The sequence below is a fragment of the Lampetra planeri genome, chromosome 24, assembly GCF_965212315.1.
Source record: "Lampetra planeri chromosome 24, kcLamPlan1.2.h2, whole genome shotgun sequence".
NCBI classification, from domain to species: Eukaryota; Metazoa; Chordata; class Hyperoartia; order Petromyzontiformes; family Petromyzontidae; genus Lampetra; species Lampetra planeri.
In genome coordinates this window covers 3,875,953-3,892,323 of record NC_136130.1, presented here as the reverse complement: position 1 = coordinate 3,892,323, position 16,371 = coordinate 3,875,953, and the positions used below count along the sequence as shown (strand labels likewise).

At 51.2% G+C, this 16,371-nt stretch overlaps 1 protein-coding gene across 1 annotated transcript in view; it reads right to left on the bottom strand.

The window, feature by feature from the left end:
* Window positions 1-16,371, bottom strand: part of LOC144726661 (excitatory amino acid transporter 3-like) — a 47,238-nt gene that overhangs the window by 12,479 nt on the left and 18,388 nt on the right. Inside the window, exons 5-11 of the mRNA XM_078605419.1 lie at window positions 15,724-15,766; window positions 14,542-14,658; window positions 11,556-11,746; window positions 9,252-9,359; window positions 8,156-8,278; window positions 2,550-2,744; window positions 951-1,085 (exon numbers count right to left, since the gene is read on the bottom strand). Coding sequence (XP_078461545.1) covers window positions 951-1,085; window positions 2,550-2,744; window positions 8,156-8,278; window positions 9,252-9,359; window positions 11,556-11,746; window positions 14,542-14,658; window positions 15,724-15,766 — 912 coding nt within the window. The remainder of the gene's footprint in view (window positions 1-950; window positions 1,086-2,549; window positions 2,745-8,155; window positions 8,279-9,251; window positions 9,360-11,555; window positions 11,747-14,541; window positions 14,659-15,723; window positions 15,767-16,371) is intronic.

The window sequence follows — 16,371 nt, the reverse complement described above, 5'->3', positions numbered from 1 at the left end:
GTATTAAGTTAAAACCAGACGCCACCTCATGTGCCGCGTTGGTGTCGGCACGACTCGGTTGTGAACTGTGGTCGAATAACCCCGTGACCTGCACGGGTTATCTCACATTGGATTAATGAGAGAGCCATACATGTAGATACATATAGGAGGCATGTGATGAATAACTGATTCATCCACTTAAACCAATTCCTACGCTCGCAATGCTTGCATTACATCGCGAGCATAAAAACTGGTGATGTAACCATGTGGCGATTGGAAGAAATGAGCCGGGACAAACAACCTGAATCAAACGGTGTGGAACAAACGGGACGGATAATCCAAACGAGATGGTAAACGTTGAGACTGATAACGCAAAGAAAGACAGGACAAACGAGTCAGCTGGTAGAAAACTTGACGGGCAGTACAAACCGGACAGATGATCCAAACTAAACAGAGAAACTAACCAATTTTTTGTTATTTTACCAGGTAAGGCCCATTGAGCTATATCGCTCTATTTCAGAAGAGACTTGGCCACAATTGATAGCTCAACAAAGCGGCTTATCGCGTGGAAATTTGTAACAGCCAAATATTCTAAACGCATGCAGATTTTAAATGTGGAGGGAAAATCGGAGGACCCAGAGAAAAATCCACGCGACTACGGGGAGAGAGACACGCAAACTCCAAATATACAGCAGCAGGCGTCAGGGTTGGAATCAAACCCACGACCTCCTGCATTCCAGGCGAGACAGTTAACATCTCGCCACCGCGACAGGACGAAACTGATGCTACAAACACAATTGGTACGTGACATCTGAATGTGAATTGTCGAGGTGTGAGATGGGGGGGGTGGGCGAGGTGGGGGTCAGTAAATCAACACACGGCCGACGCACGCACACATGGAGCGAGAGAGCGAGCGGACCACGAGGAGAGATAACGGCAGTGGGGTGGGTTGGTGGGGGGGCGGCACTCACAGGAGCCAGTCGACGGCGATGATGAGGGTCACGTCCTCAGAAGGGAGCCCCACGGCCGTGAGCACCATCACCATGGTGACGAGGCCGGCCTGGGGCACTCCGGCCGCACCGATACTCGCAGCGGTGGCCGTCACGCTAAGGGGCACGCCGACGACAACATCGTCATCATCACCGACATCACCGACGACATCACCGACATCATCACCGACATCATCACCGACATCACTCTGATATCACCAACATCATCAACATCCCTCTGATATCACTGTCATCACTCTGATATCACTGACATCACTCTGATATCACTGATATTATGAACATCACTGTCATCACTCTGATATCACTGATATTATGAACATCACCGACATCACTCTGATATCACCAACATCACCAATATCACCGACATCACCGGCATCAATGACATCACCAACGTCACATTCCTATTTAAAATGCCAAAAGTGAGTTCCTCTCACGTGTATCATGCAAAACGTTATTGTGGATGTCTCACTACATGTCCATTCACACATTTCTGCGTGCTTATGATTGCACAATCATTATTATGTATTAGTGATGATTATGTAGTCTCCCTGCTTTTGATCTCTAGAGCTCCTGTCAACCCTCCCTTCTCGTGTAACGTGCTCGCTCCCGCCGTATCATCATGATATAAAGGGCCACTAACGGCATGCGTGTGTGTCTGTGTGTGTCTGTGTGTGTGTGTGTCTGTGTGTGTCTGCATGTGTCTGTGTGCCTGTGTGGGAAGCGGCAGTGTAGTGGTTAGCGCTACGCTGCGCTACGAACCCGGCAGCCCGAGTTCGATTCCCGCTCACGGCCAACACCAGTGACGATTATCTGAACCGGTCCTGGGCCTCCCCTAGGTTGACTCAGCCTCAAATGAGTACCCGGTGCAGTGTGTAAACATCGCCATTAAGAGAGACAAATGTGGCCGGGCATGGTGCTGGCCACCCACCCCCTCGCGTGCCGTGCCGGCCTTTATAGGTGATCGCGAACAGCACTTGCCCCAACAGTCTGTGCAGGCTATATACGGGGGATCTTTGTCTTTGTGTGTGTGTGTATGTGAGAGCCGCTAATAAGATCGCAAGCTGGCGCAGCAGGGAGTACACGTGGTCCTCTCACTCAGTGAACCCCATGGCACCTGGGGCTGTCCCATGACCTGCCAGCGAGACACTTCACGTGGCCTCAAGAGTGCACCTGGCCTGACAACAAGTGCCGTTATCATTTGTAGCCAGGTCCCTTCTGGAAAAGACGCTAATAGCTCAGTGGGGTTTTCCTGGTTTAATAAAATAGTATTTTTTCAAGTGATTTGCCTAACTTTCCTATACTTTGCACTCCTATTTTGTTTTTGTATTGTTGTTCTAACTTTCCTATACTTTGCACTCCTATTTTGTTTTTGTATTGTTGTTCTAACTTTCTGACCCATCCTGTGAAAACAGACCCTCATAGCTCATCGGATTTCCTCCAGTATAAATATTCGGATTCTAATAGCGGCGAACGGCGGTTGTCGTCGTCGTTAATGTCGCTGTAGTTGTTGTTGTCGTTGTTGTTGTCGTTGTTGTTGTTGTTGCCGTGCGAGGGCCGTGCCTGATGGTGACGATCTGCCCGAAGTTGAGCTCCATGTCATTCAGCTGCGCGATGAAGATGGCCGCCACGGCCTCGTACAGCGCCGTGCCGTCCATGTTGATGGTGGCCCCGACGGGCAGCACGAAGCGAGTCACCCTCTTGTCCACCCCGTTGTTCTCCTCCAGGCACTTGAAGGTGACGGGCAGAGTCGCCGAGCTGTGAGGGTCGGTGCGGGGGAGGGGGAGGAGAGCCGGCCGGGTTTTCCGCGCGGGGGCCGTCAGTTCGGCGAACGAAGAAGCGAAGAACGCGTCGAGCGAAAACGATTTCCCCCAGTGACAGTGTAATAACGATAACGTTTGGCGAGATCGGATGTACTTACTACTATGCACACCGCGCAATGAGATGGCCGGAGGAATGATTGAGGGTACACCGCCGCGTCACTGCATCATTCCACGTTACCATATCGCTGCACCGCACAGCCACGCAGCTCAAGAAAGTAGTTCGTCATCGGCCGCTCAGAAACCGCGTTATAACGGGGGGCGCGTTATGTGTTATAACGGGACACGTTCCGCGTTATAACGAGCAGCGCGTTCTGCGTTATAACAGGGGGGGGTTGTTTTGCATTATAGTGGCGGGGGGGGGGCGTTCTGCGTTTTAGGCTATACGGGGGACCTTGTAAGGATCACACACGCACAAAGAAACAACAGTCTCTTTTGCTAAAGAAACAAGACTTGGGGCGTGAACAAATAATGTACGATGCCAAATATGTTCGCGCATTAAAAATTTACACAATAATAAAACATAACCAGATATGAGAAAATGAGTAACGCACTTGCATATACACGAACGCATGCACGCACATACATCAACACACATGATAAAGCAACAGCAAATTTATATATGCAATCGTATATATTTCCCCGTAGAGCCTGTAACAGACTGTTGGGGCAAGTGCTGTTAGCGAGCACCTATTAAGGGCGGCACAGCACACGAGGGGGTGGATGACCATCACCATGCCCGGGCGCCTTTGTCTCCCCAGTGCTGATAATTACTACACACTCATTCAAGGCTGAGACGACCGAGGGGAGGCCCAGGACCGGTCCAGACAATCATCACTGGTGTTAGTTTAACACGTGTAGGCGTGTGGCCGTGAGCGGGAATCGAACTCGGTGTCGCCGGGTTTGTGACGCAGTTCGCTAAACACACTACACTACCGTTCCCCTCTATATCATGCAGTATATGCAATCAAATATAAGCAAGTATATATACATATGCACATGTATGATTTCACATACACACGTACATGCATATACAGACATGTGTACACTGCAAAGACGAAGACGAAGATCCCCCCGTGTAGCCTTAAGAGACTGTAGGGGCAAGTGCTGTTAGTGAGCAGCACCGATGAAGGCCGGCACGGCACACGAGGGGGTGGGTGGCCAGCACCACGCTCGGCCGCCTTTGTCTCCCCAGCGGCGATGTTTTTTACGCACTGCACCAAGTACTCATTTGAGGCTGAGTCGACCTAGGGGAGGCCCCGGACCGGTTCAAATAATCGTCACGGATGTTGGCAGTAAGCGGGAATCGAACTCAAGTACACACGCACGCACACGTATTGAGTTATTATAACCAAAACTGAATCGTTGCTCACGGAGACACGATGAATTTGACTATATGCTTGTATTTAATTGAAATTGATTTAACAACTAATTACTTTAGCGTGTCAGTTTATTTACAGTTTTACCCCTGATATGAGAATGTTTCGTCGACATTTTTATAACAAAGTCGCGAACAAGAAACTAAAAAATATTGATTAATATTAATGTAAATTTCCAGCCGAATTAAATCGTTTTCAGATGTTATCATTACCGGTAAGGTATTTTCAAATAAATGACTTCGTAAATATTTTTTTTATCGTACATTTCTCTACTGCGCTATTAATTACTCGGTAATTAAATGAAGCGTTATTTTTACTATCGCCCATTTGTTCACTTAACGAGGTTACATCACCCTTACCACAATAATCGCGTTGATTTATTTACGCGCACGCAAATTTAAAACAAACACCCGTCCGCCCGCGAGCGTTATTGCCGTCGGCAAACGTTATCGCCAAAATAACAAAAAACGCGTAGCCACGCCGCCCCGTTATCATCTTGCGACGAGAAGAACTCGAGAGATGAAAGGGTCGCGGACGAGAGCGTATTAATCGAGACGTTACTTATGGCGGGGGTGCACGGCCGTGGTGCGCTGAGCTTCCCTCCCCCCCGCCTTCTCAACACACTCGCTCCGCTGCCTTCCCATCCCCTCGTTGCCGCCGCCACCACGAACCACCGCCCCCTTTCGCCTGTGGCCGAGTATCCCGGCAAGGCATCATCTCGTGGGGCGCGCTAACGCTGAGCCCAGCGAAAGCAATGATAAAATAAATCTAAATCTGCGCGACGCCCGCATAAAACACGCGGCTGTGCGCACGTGCGTGCGTGAGCACAGCCGCGTGTTTCGAGGTCACTTAAGTCAAGGGTAGCGATCTCTTCCTTCTCTCGTCTGCTCATTCGCTTTCTCGCACGTTCCATGTCCCCCCCCCCCTCCACGCCGCTCTGGCTCAGGCTCCCTCCCATCTCCTATTTTTGTAATTTATCCTGGAAGAAGACGCTCCTGGATTTGGTCAGAGGTGTTTGTGCACGCGTGCGTAGTGGGGAGCGACAATGCAGCGGTCAGCGCTATGCTGCGTTACGAACTCGGCGTCCCGTGTTCGATTCTCACTCACAGCCAACACCAGTGACGATTATCTGAACCGGTCATGCACCTTACCTGGGTCGACTCAGCGTTAAATGAGAACCGAGTGCGATGTGTACACATCCTCCCTAGTGGCGATGTGTAAACACTGGGGAGACAAAGGCGGCCGGGCGTGGCGCTGGCCACCCACTCCCTCGTATACCATTCCGGCCTTCATAGGTGCTCGCGAACAGCACTTGCCCCAACAGTCTGTTAAGGCCATACGGGGGATCTTTGTATGTTATTTCTCTGTGCCTCGGTAGACTATCTAATCAGAATGCCTATACCACTATGATCTTGGTCTCAAATAAAACAAGATCTGAGTCATTATCCCAAGACCGAGCAAAGTTGCTCATCTCTAACTTCTCCATTCACTAAAAGGATGTCAAAATTTAACCATTTTCCAATGTAAAGGATCGATCACGGTGCGGACCATCTGGTGACGATGCCGTCGCTGCCTGCTTCGCCGGCAGCAGTGCATGAGCACAGCTGACGGAAGACACAAACAAAGAGCTCAACACACGTTTGCTTCGACAGCGGCGCGTACGCCTTAAAAGAGGGGCAAAGGAAAAAACACGACGTGTACATTCCGCGTCGTGCCGCGACGAACACGAGGGACGGGTTAGTCTGCGGGGCGAACAAACAGCGGCCCCCGTTAACACGCTCGGGTCACACCGTTGGCTCGTGCCCTGCCGCTCTCACCGCTCCTCCCCGCACGTGGCTGTTGGTGAGTGGCGGCGCGAGATGATGTCGATACTCTGCGGGTGGGGTGCGTGGGGCCAATATCGCAGATCCACTTGCCCAAATTGCTCCCAATCAGTCGCCTCTTATTAGTCGCACTCCCTAACGCGTGTGTCCATAACGCAGAGTGCTACCTTAAAATAAACAAAAAATCGCATCTCATAGGCGACGTTTCGGGCAATGGCCCTTCTTCGTGGAACATTCGATCCTAAATTCGCGACAGAGATGTTGGTCGCAATGACGAGACATGAAAGTTTATATTTCACAGGCAATAAATATTCCAAACGATACAAAAAAAAGCTACATTTACATCAACGTGTTTAGTGTGTGCAGTCATTGGTGACTAGGCTGGGACGAGCTCTTGTAACAGACAGAAACGCGAACATTGATATTTATTCATAATAAAGAGTTTTTTTTGGGTTACATCGTGCAAATATAAATGCGTCCTTAAACCCGCCACCGCTCGACGCAGCCAATTAGTAATGTTTGTCAGTAAACTAAACGTGCCAATTAGTTACTGCTTCAGCACACTGTTGGTGTGTTGGAGAGTAAACCCACAACATTTATAATTTGATATTTACCAAGCTTAGCGACAAGTACCCTTAAACAGCTGCGTTAAAAATAATCTCCGTCTCTCTCGCTCATCCTCTCGCCGTCTCTCCCCTCTCTCACCTTCTCCCAACACTCTTTCCCCTTTTGCTGGCTCTCTCTCTCGCCCTCTCGCCCTCTCGCTCTCTTTCTCTCTCGCTCTCGTCTGCATTTCAACAGCCGCCCACATAAATAACCATAATACGTGAATATAGTGCGGATTCAAGCGAGTGGCCACAGTTTCATTTAATTCTTCACGTGCTGACACGGCAAATGATCACACCCCGGGGAAGAAATATAGTAAGCTTATTCAGATAACGCTGAATAGAAAATGTTAAAAGAAGAGCGGAAATATATCATACGTTTAGCCAACGCCTTGGTAAAAAAATATATATTTTAAAGCTAGATAAAATTTGAGCGGCCCTGACCCTGTGATTTAAGGTTAGACATCTTTTAATGAGATGTCCTGTCTCATTCGGCTCTTCCCGGCCAATATTAATGGATGCCACAATGTAGTCACCCTCTCTCTTTAGCTCCTCTGCCTAAATACAGATGTTTGTTTGTCTCAAAGATTCCTCCGGATCTTGCTTTGATATTTCACTCCTCCACCTGCCCCACTCACTCCACGCCATCAAGCAGAGTTTGTATATCCCCTCCTCTTTCCCAACATCCGTCCTTCCAGAACATCCTTCATCAAGCGTCCACCTCTGTGTGATCAATCCACATCCTGTTTACTTTTCTGGATTGTTCTGCAGACTCCTCTACCCTACCCACCCATCTCAACCTCCCGTTCCTGACGTAGAGCTGGAATACGTAATGATCTAAGTAATCAGTTACACCATTCTTGAGCGGCTGGATTACTCGACTGATCGGGTGACGCAAAAATAAAAAAAAGTATCCCCTCTCTACCCCACGTTTGCCTTAGGATGGGAAGTGATGGGCAGGACTTTGCGATGTCATCGGCATCATCGGCCTCATCACGCTGGTTGTGGCTGATCGGGATTTCCTTCCTGCCTTCGGGAGGGAGGATGTCGAGATGGCCACCATTTTTAAAACTAAACTATTTTTATTTTGCCAGGTAAGGCCCACTGAGTTAGATATATTTTTTTCAGAAGCGACCTGGCCACAAATGATAGCTCAACGAAGCGGCTTATCACATGGAAATGTATAGCAGCCAAATCCTCTAAATGCATATTGAGTCTAAATGTGGAGGGGGAAAACTGGAGGACCCAGAGAGGCTTCAGGGTCGCGATCGAAACCACGACTTCCTGTATACCAGGCGAGGTAAGTGACATCTCGCCACCGTGTGGCCCAAGTAATCTACCACAACAATTGTAGTCACAACTCTCAGTCCATTCATTCTCTTAATTTATATCATCGTCGTGGGCAATATCCTGATGCCGTCCCACCTCATTCTTCCACAGCTACTTCCCAGATGGGTACCCCCGTGAACTGATCTCGCACCGGATTCCCGTACCGGGCCGCCCCAATGTCCCGCGCCGATCGTTGCTGAGGGTGTACCTCACCTGGAGGAAATCATGAGCGCGGTGGTGATGGCGTGCGTCAGCCCGGCGATGTAGGAGAACGGGTTGCGGCGGACGACGATGAAATAGATGAGAGGCAGAACGACGAGGCTGTGAATCGCCAGGCTGCGCGCACAAAGACAAAGATCCCCCAAATAGCCGCAATAGACGGTTGGGGAAAGTGCTTTTAACGGACGTACATCAAGGCCAGAACGAACGGTGCACGATGGGGTGGGTGGCCAATACCGCACCCGGCGACTCTTGTCTTTCCAGCGGTGATTTGTACACACCACAACAAGGTGTTTATTTAAGGTTGAGTCGACCTAAGAGAGGCCCACGACCTGCTGAGATAGTCGCCACCAATATTGGCTTCGAGCGGGAATCGAACGCTGGTCACAGGGTTTGTAGAGCAGCGCGCTAACCACTACACTTCCGCCCCCCACTGCGTGCGGGCACACAAACACAGACACGGATGTGCATGAAATCGGGGATGTCCAGGATTGGTTCAGATAGTCGTTGATGGTGTTGGCCTTGAACGGGAATCGAATTCAGATCGCCAGGTTCATAGCGCAAGACATTATCCTTGGCACTACCACTCCATTCCTACAATGGACAAAGATCGCCTATACAGCCCTAACAGACTTTTGGGTCAAGTGCTGTTAGCGAGCACCTATGAAGGCCGGCACAGTACACGAAGGGGGTGGGTGGCCAGAACCATGCCTGGCTGCCTTTGTCTCCCTAGTGGCGATGTTTACACACCATACCAGGTACTCATTTGAGGATGAGTCGACCTAGGGGAGGCCCAGGATCAGTTCAGATATTTGTTATCGGTGTTGGCCTTGAGCGGGAATTGAACTCGGGTCGCCGGGTTCGCATCTGCGTGTTAACCGCTACACTACTGTTCTCCCACCCACAACAAACTAAAGACAAAGATTCCCCATATAGCCTTAACAAACTGTTGGGGCAAGTGTTGCCAGCTAGCACCTATGAAGGCCAGCACGGCACACGAGGAGGTGGGTAGCCAGCACCACAATAAACGCACGCGCACACACACACATCACGGCCAGGGATCGAACTCGGGGCCTTTCTTGTATCGTACCCGGACAGCACCGTCGCCATGTAGAGGCCAAGCTTCCGGAAGATTTCCCAGTCGTCCACTTCCATAATTTTTCCGGCAACCAGGAAGAAGATCCCGATGGGCATGTACCTGAGCAGCACAGCCAATCAACGCGAGAGGCACACGTGGGAATGATTCGATTAATGAGCGCGATTACGGTCGTGACGCGTCGGATCAAATCTGTGTGTGTGGGGCAGGTTCCATGAGTGTGGCAGTATGCTTCAGGAACTTGAGGAGATGTGGGTCGCTACGTATCTCTTTATTTCGACATGGCAGCTCCCTATCGAAGGCTTAAATAAGCCACATTTTCTTAAACTAGAAATAACAGCCAGAAATATGTTTATTACTAGCTACTATTACTCAAACTAAACAATATTTGTTTTATTTAACGAGGTAAGACGCACTAAGCTAAGCAGCTCTTTTTCAGAAGTGACCTGGCCACAAACGATAGCTCAACGACGTGGCTTATCGTGTGGAAATTTAAAACAGGCAAATACTCTCAACACATGACGTTGATTCTAAATGTGGAGGGAAAAAAGCGGAGAACCCGGAGAAAAATCCACATGACCACGGGGAGTGAGAGCGTGCAAACGTGCGTTGGGATGCGTTAGGAATTTGAACGGAGGTTGCCCGTATGTGCGCATCTGCCCTGCATGGTTTGACGCTGGAAACGCCGGGCGTGTCGTGAACGGACACGATGGAATAAGACCAACGGGACAGAATGAGCCTGGCGGAACATATGAGACGGATCGTGACGATCGTCTCCAAGGAAATTGAGATTGGCATGTACCTGAGCATAGGAACATAAATACAGTGAAGGCAGCAGGCAAGTGAAAATTAAATTAACGATTCAATTGAAATCCATGTTGACGCTCACGCGTGCATAAAATGGACACCACTTTATGGGCAAGACAAAAGACAGCGGTTATCCTACAGACGCACTCATCCCCCACCATAGGAATGTGGAATTTCCGCCACTGGCTCAGGGCAATGAGCCATCTAAGCAGGACGGCACTCTGACTTTTTGATGTTGATAAACCACCAGGTGGAGGGGATGGGGTAGGGGTGGAAGGGGAGGGAGTGATCGGGTGAATGACTTTATGCCCACGAACCGGACAAAAACGTCAAAACGTGCGATCGCTTTAATATGTGCGGACAACGCGGTGACCACATAGCTCGATAGGTCACAGGTTCAAATGCCGGATAGAGATAACCTCGGCCCATCATCCCTCTTGGGTGAATAGAAAATTCTGTGTGGGTTAATAGTGATTATATTTAGAGGAGACTGGTATCTGTCAGTGGACTGTTAGAATTGAAACTTTCCTCTTACATATTCATCATCGTTTCAATGTAATGTCCACCTGTAATGAGGACGCATGCCACCCTTTGCATGTCCGCTCGCTCACCAATCCACCCGCCCACAAACCCGCCCATCCCGCCACTCGCTCGGTCCCAACCCACCCACCAACCTGCCCACCCACTCACCCCACCACCAACCTGCCCACCCACTCACCCATCCACCAACCTGCCCACCCACCCACCCACCAACCTTCCCACACACTCACCCACCCACCAACCTGCCCACCCACTCACCCACCCACCCACCAATCTGCCCACCCACTCACTCACCCACCCACCAACCTGCCCACCCACTCACCCACCAACCTGCCCACCCACTCACCCACCAACCAACCTGCCCACCCACTCACCCACCCATCCACCAACCTGCCCACCCACTCACCCACCCACCAACATGCCCATCCACTCACCCACCCAACAACCTGCCCACCCATTCACCCACCCACCAACTTGCCCACCCACTCACCCATCCACCAACCTGCCCACCCACTCACCCCTCCACCAACCTTCCCACCCACTCATCCACCCACCAACCTGCCCACCCACTCACCCACCCACCAACCTGCCCACCCACTCACCCATCCACCAACCTGCCCACCCACTCACCCATCCACCAACCTGCCCACCCACTCACCCACCCACCAACCTGCCCACCCACGCACCCATCCACCAATGCGCCCGCCCATTCACCCATCCACCAATGCGCCCACCCACTCACCCACCCACCAACCTGCCCACCCACTCACCCATCCACCAACCTGCCCACCCACTCACCCATCCACCAACCTGCCCATCCACTCACCCACCCACCAACCTGCCCACCCACTCACCCATCCACCAATGTGCCCGCCCACTCATCCATCCACCAACCTGCCCACCCACTCACCCATTCACCAATGCGCCCGCTCGCCCGCTGTGTGCGCTCACCACATGATGATGGCGACGATTCGCATCGTCGCTTCATTGAGCGCGTCGAAGAAGGCGGCCAGGATCTCCCCGCTGGGGCCCATGCGGCGAATCACGGAGCCGAACGCCACGCAGAACACGATGAGGCCCAGCACGTTGATGCCCGAGGAATATTCGCCATTCAGACGGTACTCCTTGACCACCGTCAGATTCTGAGCGAGGCGTGGGGGGGCAGGGAGACGAGCCGATCAAACTCTGAATCTTTATTTATCCTGGAGAAATCCGATGAGCTATGAAGCTATTTTGTTTTGTTTGGACAGATGTCCAGGTCATGTGTGGTGGTGGTGGTGGGGGGCGGGTAGATGGAAGTCAGATCATTGTTGTTGTTGCAATGGTACTCAACGCGCTGTCCACCACAAAATAAATGAATTAGTAGATCGTTGGCCAGGTGGAGGAAAGAGCAAGACGTATAGCCGCCGACTGAGAGAATTAAAAGCGAGACTAAAGGCGTGTTCAGGCGAGGTTCAAACACCACTCGGCCGGCTTACATCGACCCACAGACTTACGTAGCGACCTAAAGACTTGTACAGTCATTTCTCGATTATCTGGGTTAATGGAGGGGGGTGGGGCGGTGTCGGGGAAGGGGGCAGGATGACCCAGATAGAGCCAATCCACGCATGGTATAAAACACAACACGCATACATTTAGGCGATGCTATTATTTTTTTGTTCATGTACGCCGAACGGGGGTGGCGGGTGTAGGAAGGCCGCCGTCGGTTTATAAATTAGCTGAACCGGTGCTGGGCCTCCCCTAGGTCGACTCTGCCTCAAATGAGTGGCTTGTGCGGTGTGTAAACATCGCCACTGGTGAGACAAAGGCGGCCGGGCGTGGTGCTGAACACCCACCGCCCCGTGTGCTGTGCCGGCCTTCATGGGTGCTACTCGCTAACAGGACATGCACATTTCACTGGCACGTGACCCCACTCCCCAGTTAACTCTCTATTACGCCTTCTACGGCCATTGCGGTAAGTCAGACGCTGACGGCTGCTCCTTCTCGCCTGATTGTTATGAGGTTTTATCGTGGCACGGATAAAATCCGTTGGGCATTCAATGGCCATTTGTCGATGAGGGAGACCTGGTTTACACCGTGGACAGCTGGGTACAGCACACAAAAAAGCCCTGCACAAAACAATCCATAAACAAGCGTGTTACACGGTCAGACTCCGAATGGCGAGGTCGTTGCATCAACATGGTGCCACGAGCACAATAAATACAAAGCTAATAGAACGCAGCGCATGCACAGTGATCAAATGCACGCACGCTTGAAAAAAAACATCTGGGGTCCAAAATTGACAGTGGGGCGATGCTCCTCTGGATTTGCAGCCGCGAGAAATTTTGGTTTGAAATTCCACATTACTGTGGAAGGGACCAATCTGTCCACGTAAAAAAAAAACATCAGTTGTCCATTGCAATTGTGATATTTGGAATCATTGAACTCATGAAAGTGGCCTAAAATTTTATAGTAATAATTATTATTTAAACCCCTTTGTCAATCCACTGCTGGATGAAGGCCTGACCGCAATGGGAGTTGGTTAAAATGTGACCAGGACTGGTTAAGACATCACTCACTGCTGATGTTGGCCGTGGCCCAAATTCAAACTCATGTTGCTGGCCTTTATAGTGCAGTGCAGTAATAGCCGCTGTGCCACAACTCCATTCCCATGATTCATAAAATATCCTCAAATTGATCTTCACTACTGTCATCCAATTATTCATCATCACCACCAATCAATGAGCACAAATGTCATCATCATGTCATAATTGTCATCACGGTGATCAATACATCATCACCATCGTCATCATCATCATCACACATCATGTTGACTATGTCAGAGAGGCACCCGGGCCCAGGGCTTAAACCTCGGCTCTATGAGATGTTCAATCAATGGTCCGAGAAAACCAATAGCCGCCGTTTGAGACACCCAGCCTGCCCGGGCTATGTCAAAATCCATAAGCTCATTCCTCACATCACTGGGCCGCGTAAAGGAAAAAAAACCCTCCGATAATATAAAATAAACATCAGACACAGATCATTCACGCACTCATTGATTTTGTCGCCGTAAAGCGAACGAGGCGAGGCGAGCGATTTTGAGCTCACCAGTGGCCATGTGGACGCAAACGGATGCCAAGTCACGTCACCGCAGATAAGGCGTTTCGTCAAAAATCATTTAAACATCCTTCATAAATTCTGCGGCACGTGGTGCGGCGCTCCATTTAATTGATTAACATCGATATTATGCCCACGATACATTCATCAAACGGCGAGCGTATAAAAAGTAAATCATTTACGAATCGCGAAAATTCAACGCAAATCTCTACGTACGGATAACCACTGTTGAATTCCCATGAATCCGGAAACTCGATCTTACTAACTTGGTACCGCGTGCGCAGGATTAGCAAGGCCGGCTACGTACGGTGCGAGAGAAGTTCAACATGCATGCACACGTTGTAGCGGCACATTAGCTCGGCAATCGAAGGAGGAAGACCTTCATCTGAATGGCGATGATGAGATGACTGTAAGAGTAGCCCTTGAAGCGCGTGCCACCTGAGTAACCAGGGGAAGACCTAAAGCCAGATGGTGGTGGTGGTGAGACTGTAGGAGTGGACCTTGGAGGGCAGCTGTAGCAACAGCTGCAGTATCGCAGTAGAAGTAAGGAGCTGATGCAGTGTCAGCAACGGCATTGGCCATGGTGACACATTGACCTTGACCGTGACCTTTGGCACCAGACTGCCATTAGCGCCGAGCTGCGGCGAGCGTGGACCCGCCCCTACTGGACATCTGATTCCTCCTGCAGTATAAATATTCTGATTCTGGACCTGGTCTCGGTGACACAATGACCTTGACGGTGACCTTTGGCACCGGATTGTCATTAGCGCCGAACTGCAGTGCGCGGTTCACGAGGGGTGGGGAAAGAGAGAAGAGAGGTGGGTGGGGGGGGGGTCCCCACCTGGCCAAGTTGCTCGGCGAGCGTGGAGAGCGCCATGGAGAGGGTGGTGGTCACGGGCGACGCCGTCGAGTTGACGATCACGACCTGGGGGTCGATCTCCGAGCGCCGCGTCCTGTACTGAAAGGCCACGGCACAAAGACAGAGACAAAGATCCTCGTACAGCCTGTGACGGACTGTTGCGTCAAGTGCTGTTAGCGAGCGGCACCTATGAAGGCCGGAACGGCACACGAGGGGGTGGGTGGGTGGCCAGCACCACGCCCGACCACCTTTGTCTCCCCGGTGGCGATGTTTACACACCGCACCAGGTACTCATTTGAGACTGAGCCGACCTAGGGGAGGCCCAGGACCGATTCAGATAATCGTCGCCGGTGTTGACCGTGAGCGGGAATCGAACCCGGATCGCAAGGTTCGTAGCGCAGCGCGCTAACCGCTGCAACCACCGTTCCCCCAGGGCACGCAGGCAAGATGAAGGTGACGCGCTTGCCCGGTCCTACACGAGGGTGGACCGCTGGAGTGACATGGGGATGGGGTCGCCAAGATCAACACCCCCCCCCCCACCATCCTCCGCCCCGCAGGAACGCGTGGAGTTGACCAACTTTCAATCTCTAAACACGCTGGCACTGTCCACACACTCGCGCGGGACCCACGGCCATACGCACTGCGTACGCGTGGAGAGGTCACGTCAAAGAAGAGGGGGGTAATGATGGGGCTCAGGGGTCGTCTGCACCCTCCAATTGGCACAGTTGGCTACGTACGGCGCGAAAGAAGTTCAACATACATACAGGTGTACAGGCAAGTTGGTGGGTGGATCTGGTTGTGGCTGTGTGTATTACTGTGGTTGACATAAATAATATAGAGGTTACATGGTGGTCCAGATGTCTTGTGACCCCCATTTAATTCTCTAAAACCTCATTAAAAAATATATTTTTCAATGTAAGGTTTATTTAAACAGAAATTAATATGCAAAGGAAAACAAATATTGGGGGTGAATTAAATGGGGGTCACACGACATCTGGACCACCCTGTACAATTTCGACTTGGCGAGGTCCTTTCATGCGCGTGAATATTTGCCACCGCCTACAAATGACCTCTCACGACTGGATACCTTGTCGAGCAACCGCGCGTGTGGCGAGATGTGATGATAGGGGGGCGGCGGGGGGCGGGAGGGGGGAGGGGCCTTACCTGCTGAAAGCAGGCCTGCACCAAGTTCTCTGGAAACATATTCCTGCAAAATAACGGTGACATTTAGCGACTCCACCTCCTTTATTTAACCCATTTAAGAATCACCGGCGGGGGGTGGGGAGGGAGGGGGTGGTGGCGCATCCGCGCTTTCCCGGTTCGAACCTCATGTCCGCCCTTGGATAATGCTGGCAAACGAACAAACTTTTTGTGCGGTGCCGTAAGAATGAACTTTCTTTTTGCGTAGCTTCCCAAATATCCCTCCAAAACAGCCCCGCAAACGACCAGTCGTCAAAACGGCGTAAAAATTAGCGACGCGAGTCACGAAAAAAAACTAAAGAGAGCCGCCAATGAGCTCCTGAGCGGTGGGCAACATTCACGCAACAGCGTCTCCGGAGACGACACACTTGTGGACGAAAGAGAAGCCCTGTCGCTCGCCACCGGGGTAAAGAAACCAGCAGAGGATTCAAAAGGAGGATGAGCAGACGGCCGATTTTCCAGATGGGCGCCCTGCCGTCGTCGCGGACGCCGCCGCTGTGAACCACCTCGCCGTGGCGACGCGAATCCTAGGGACCGCTAATTCCGCGGGGTAGAGGTTTTAACTTTTCTCCAAACAATTCTGGCCGAAAACAAAAAAAAAGTGGAAAATTA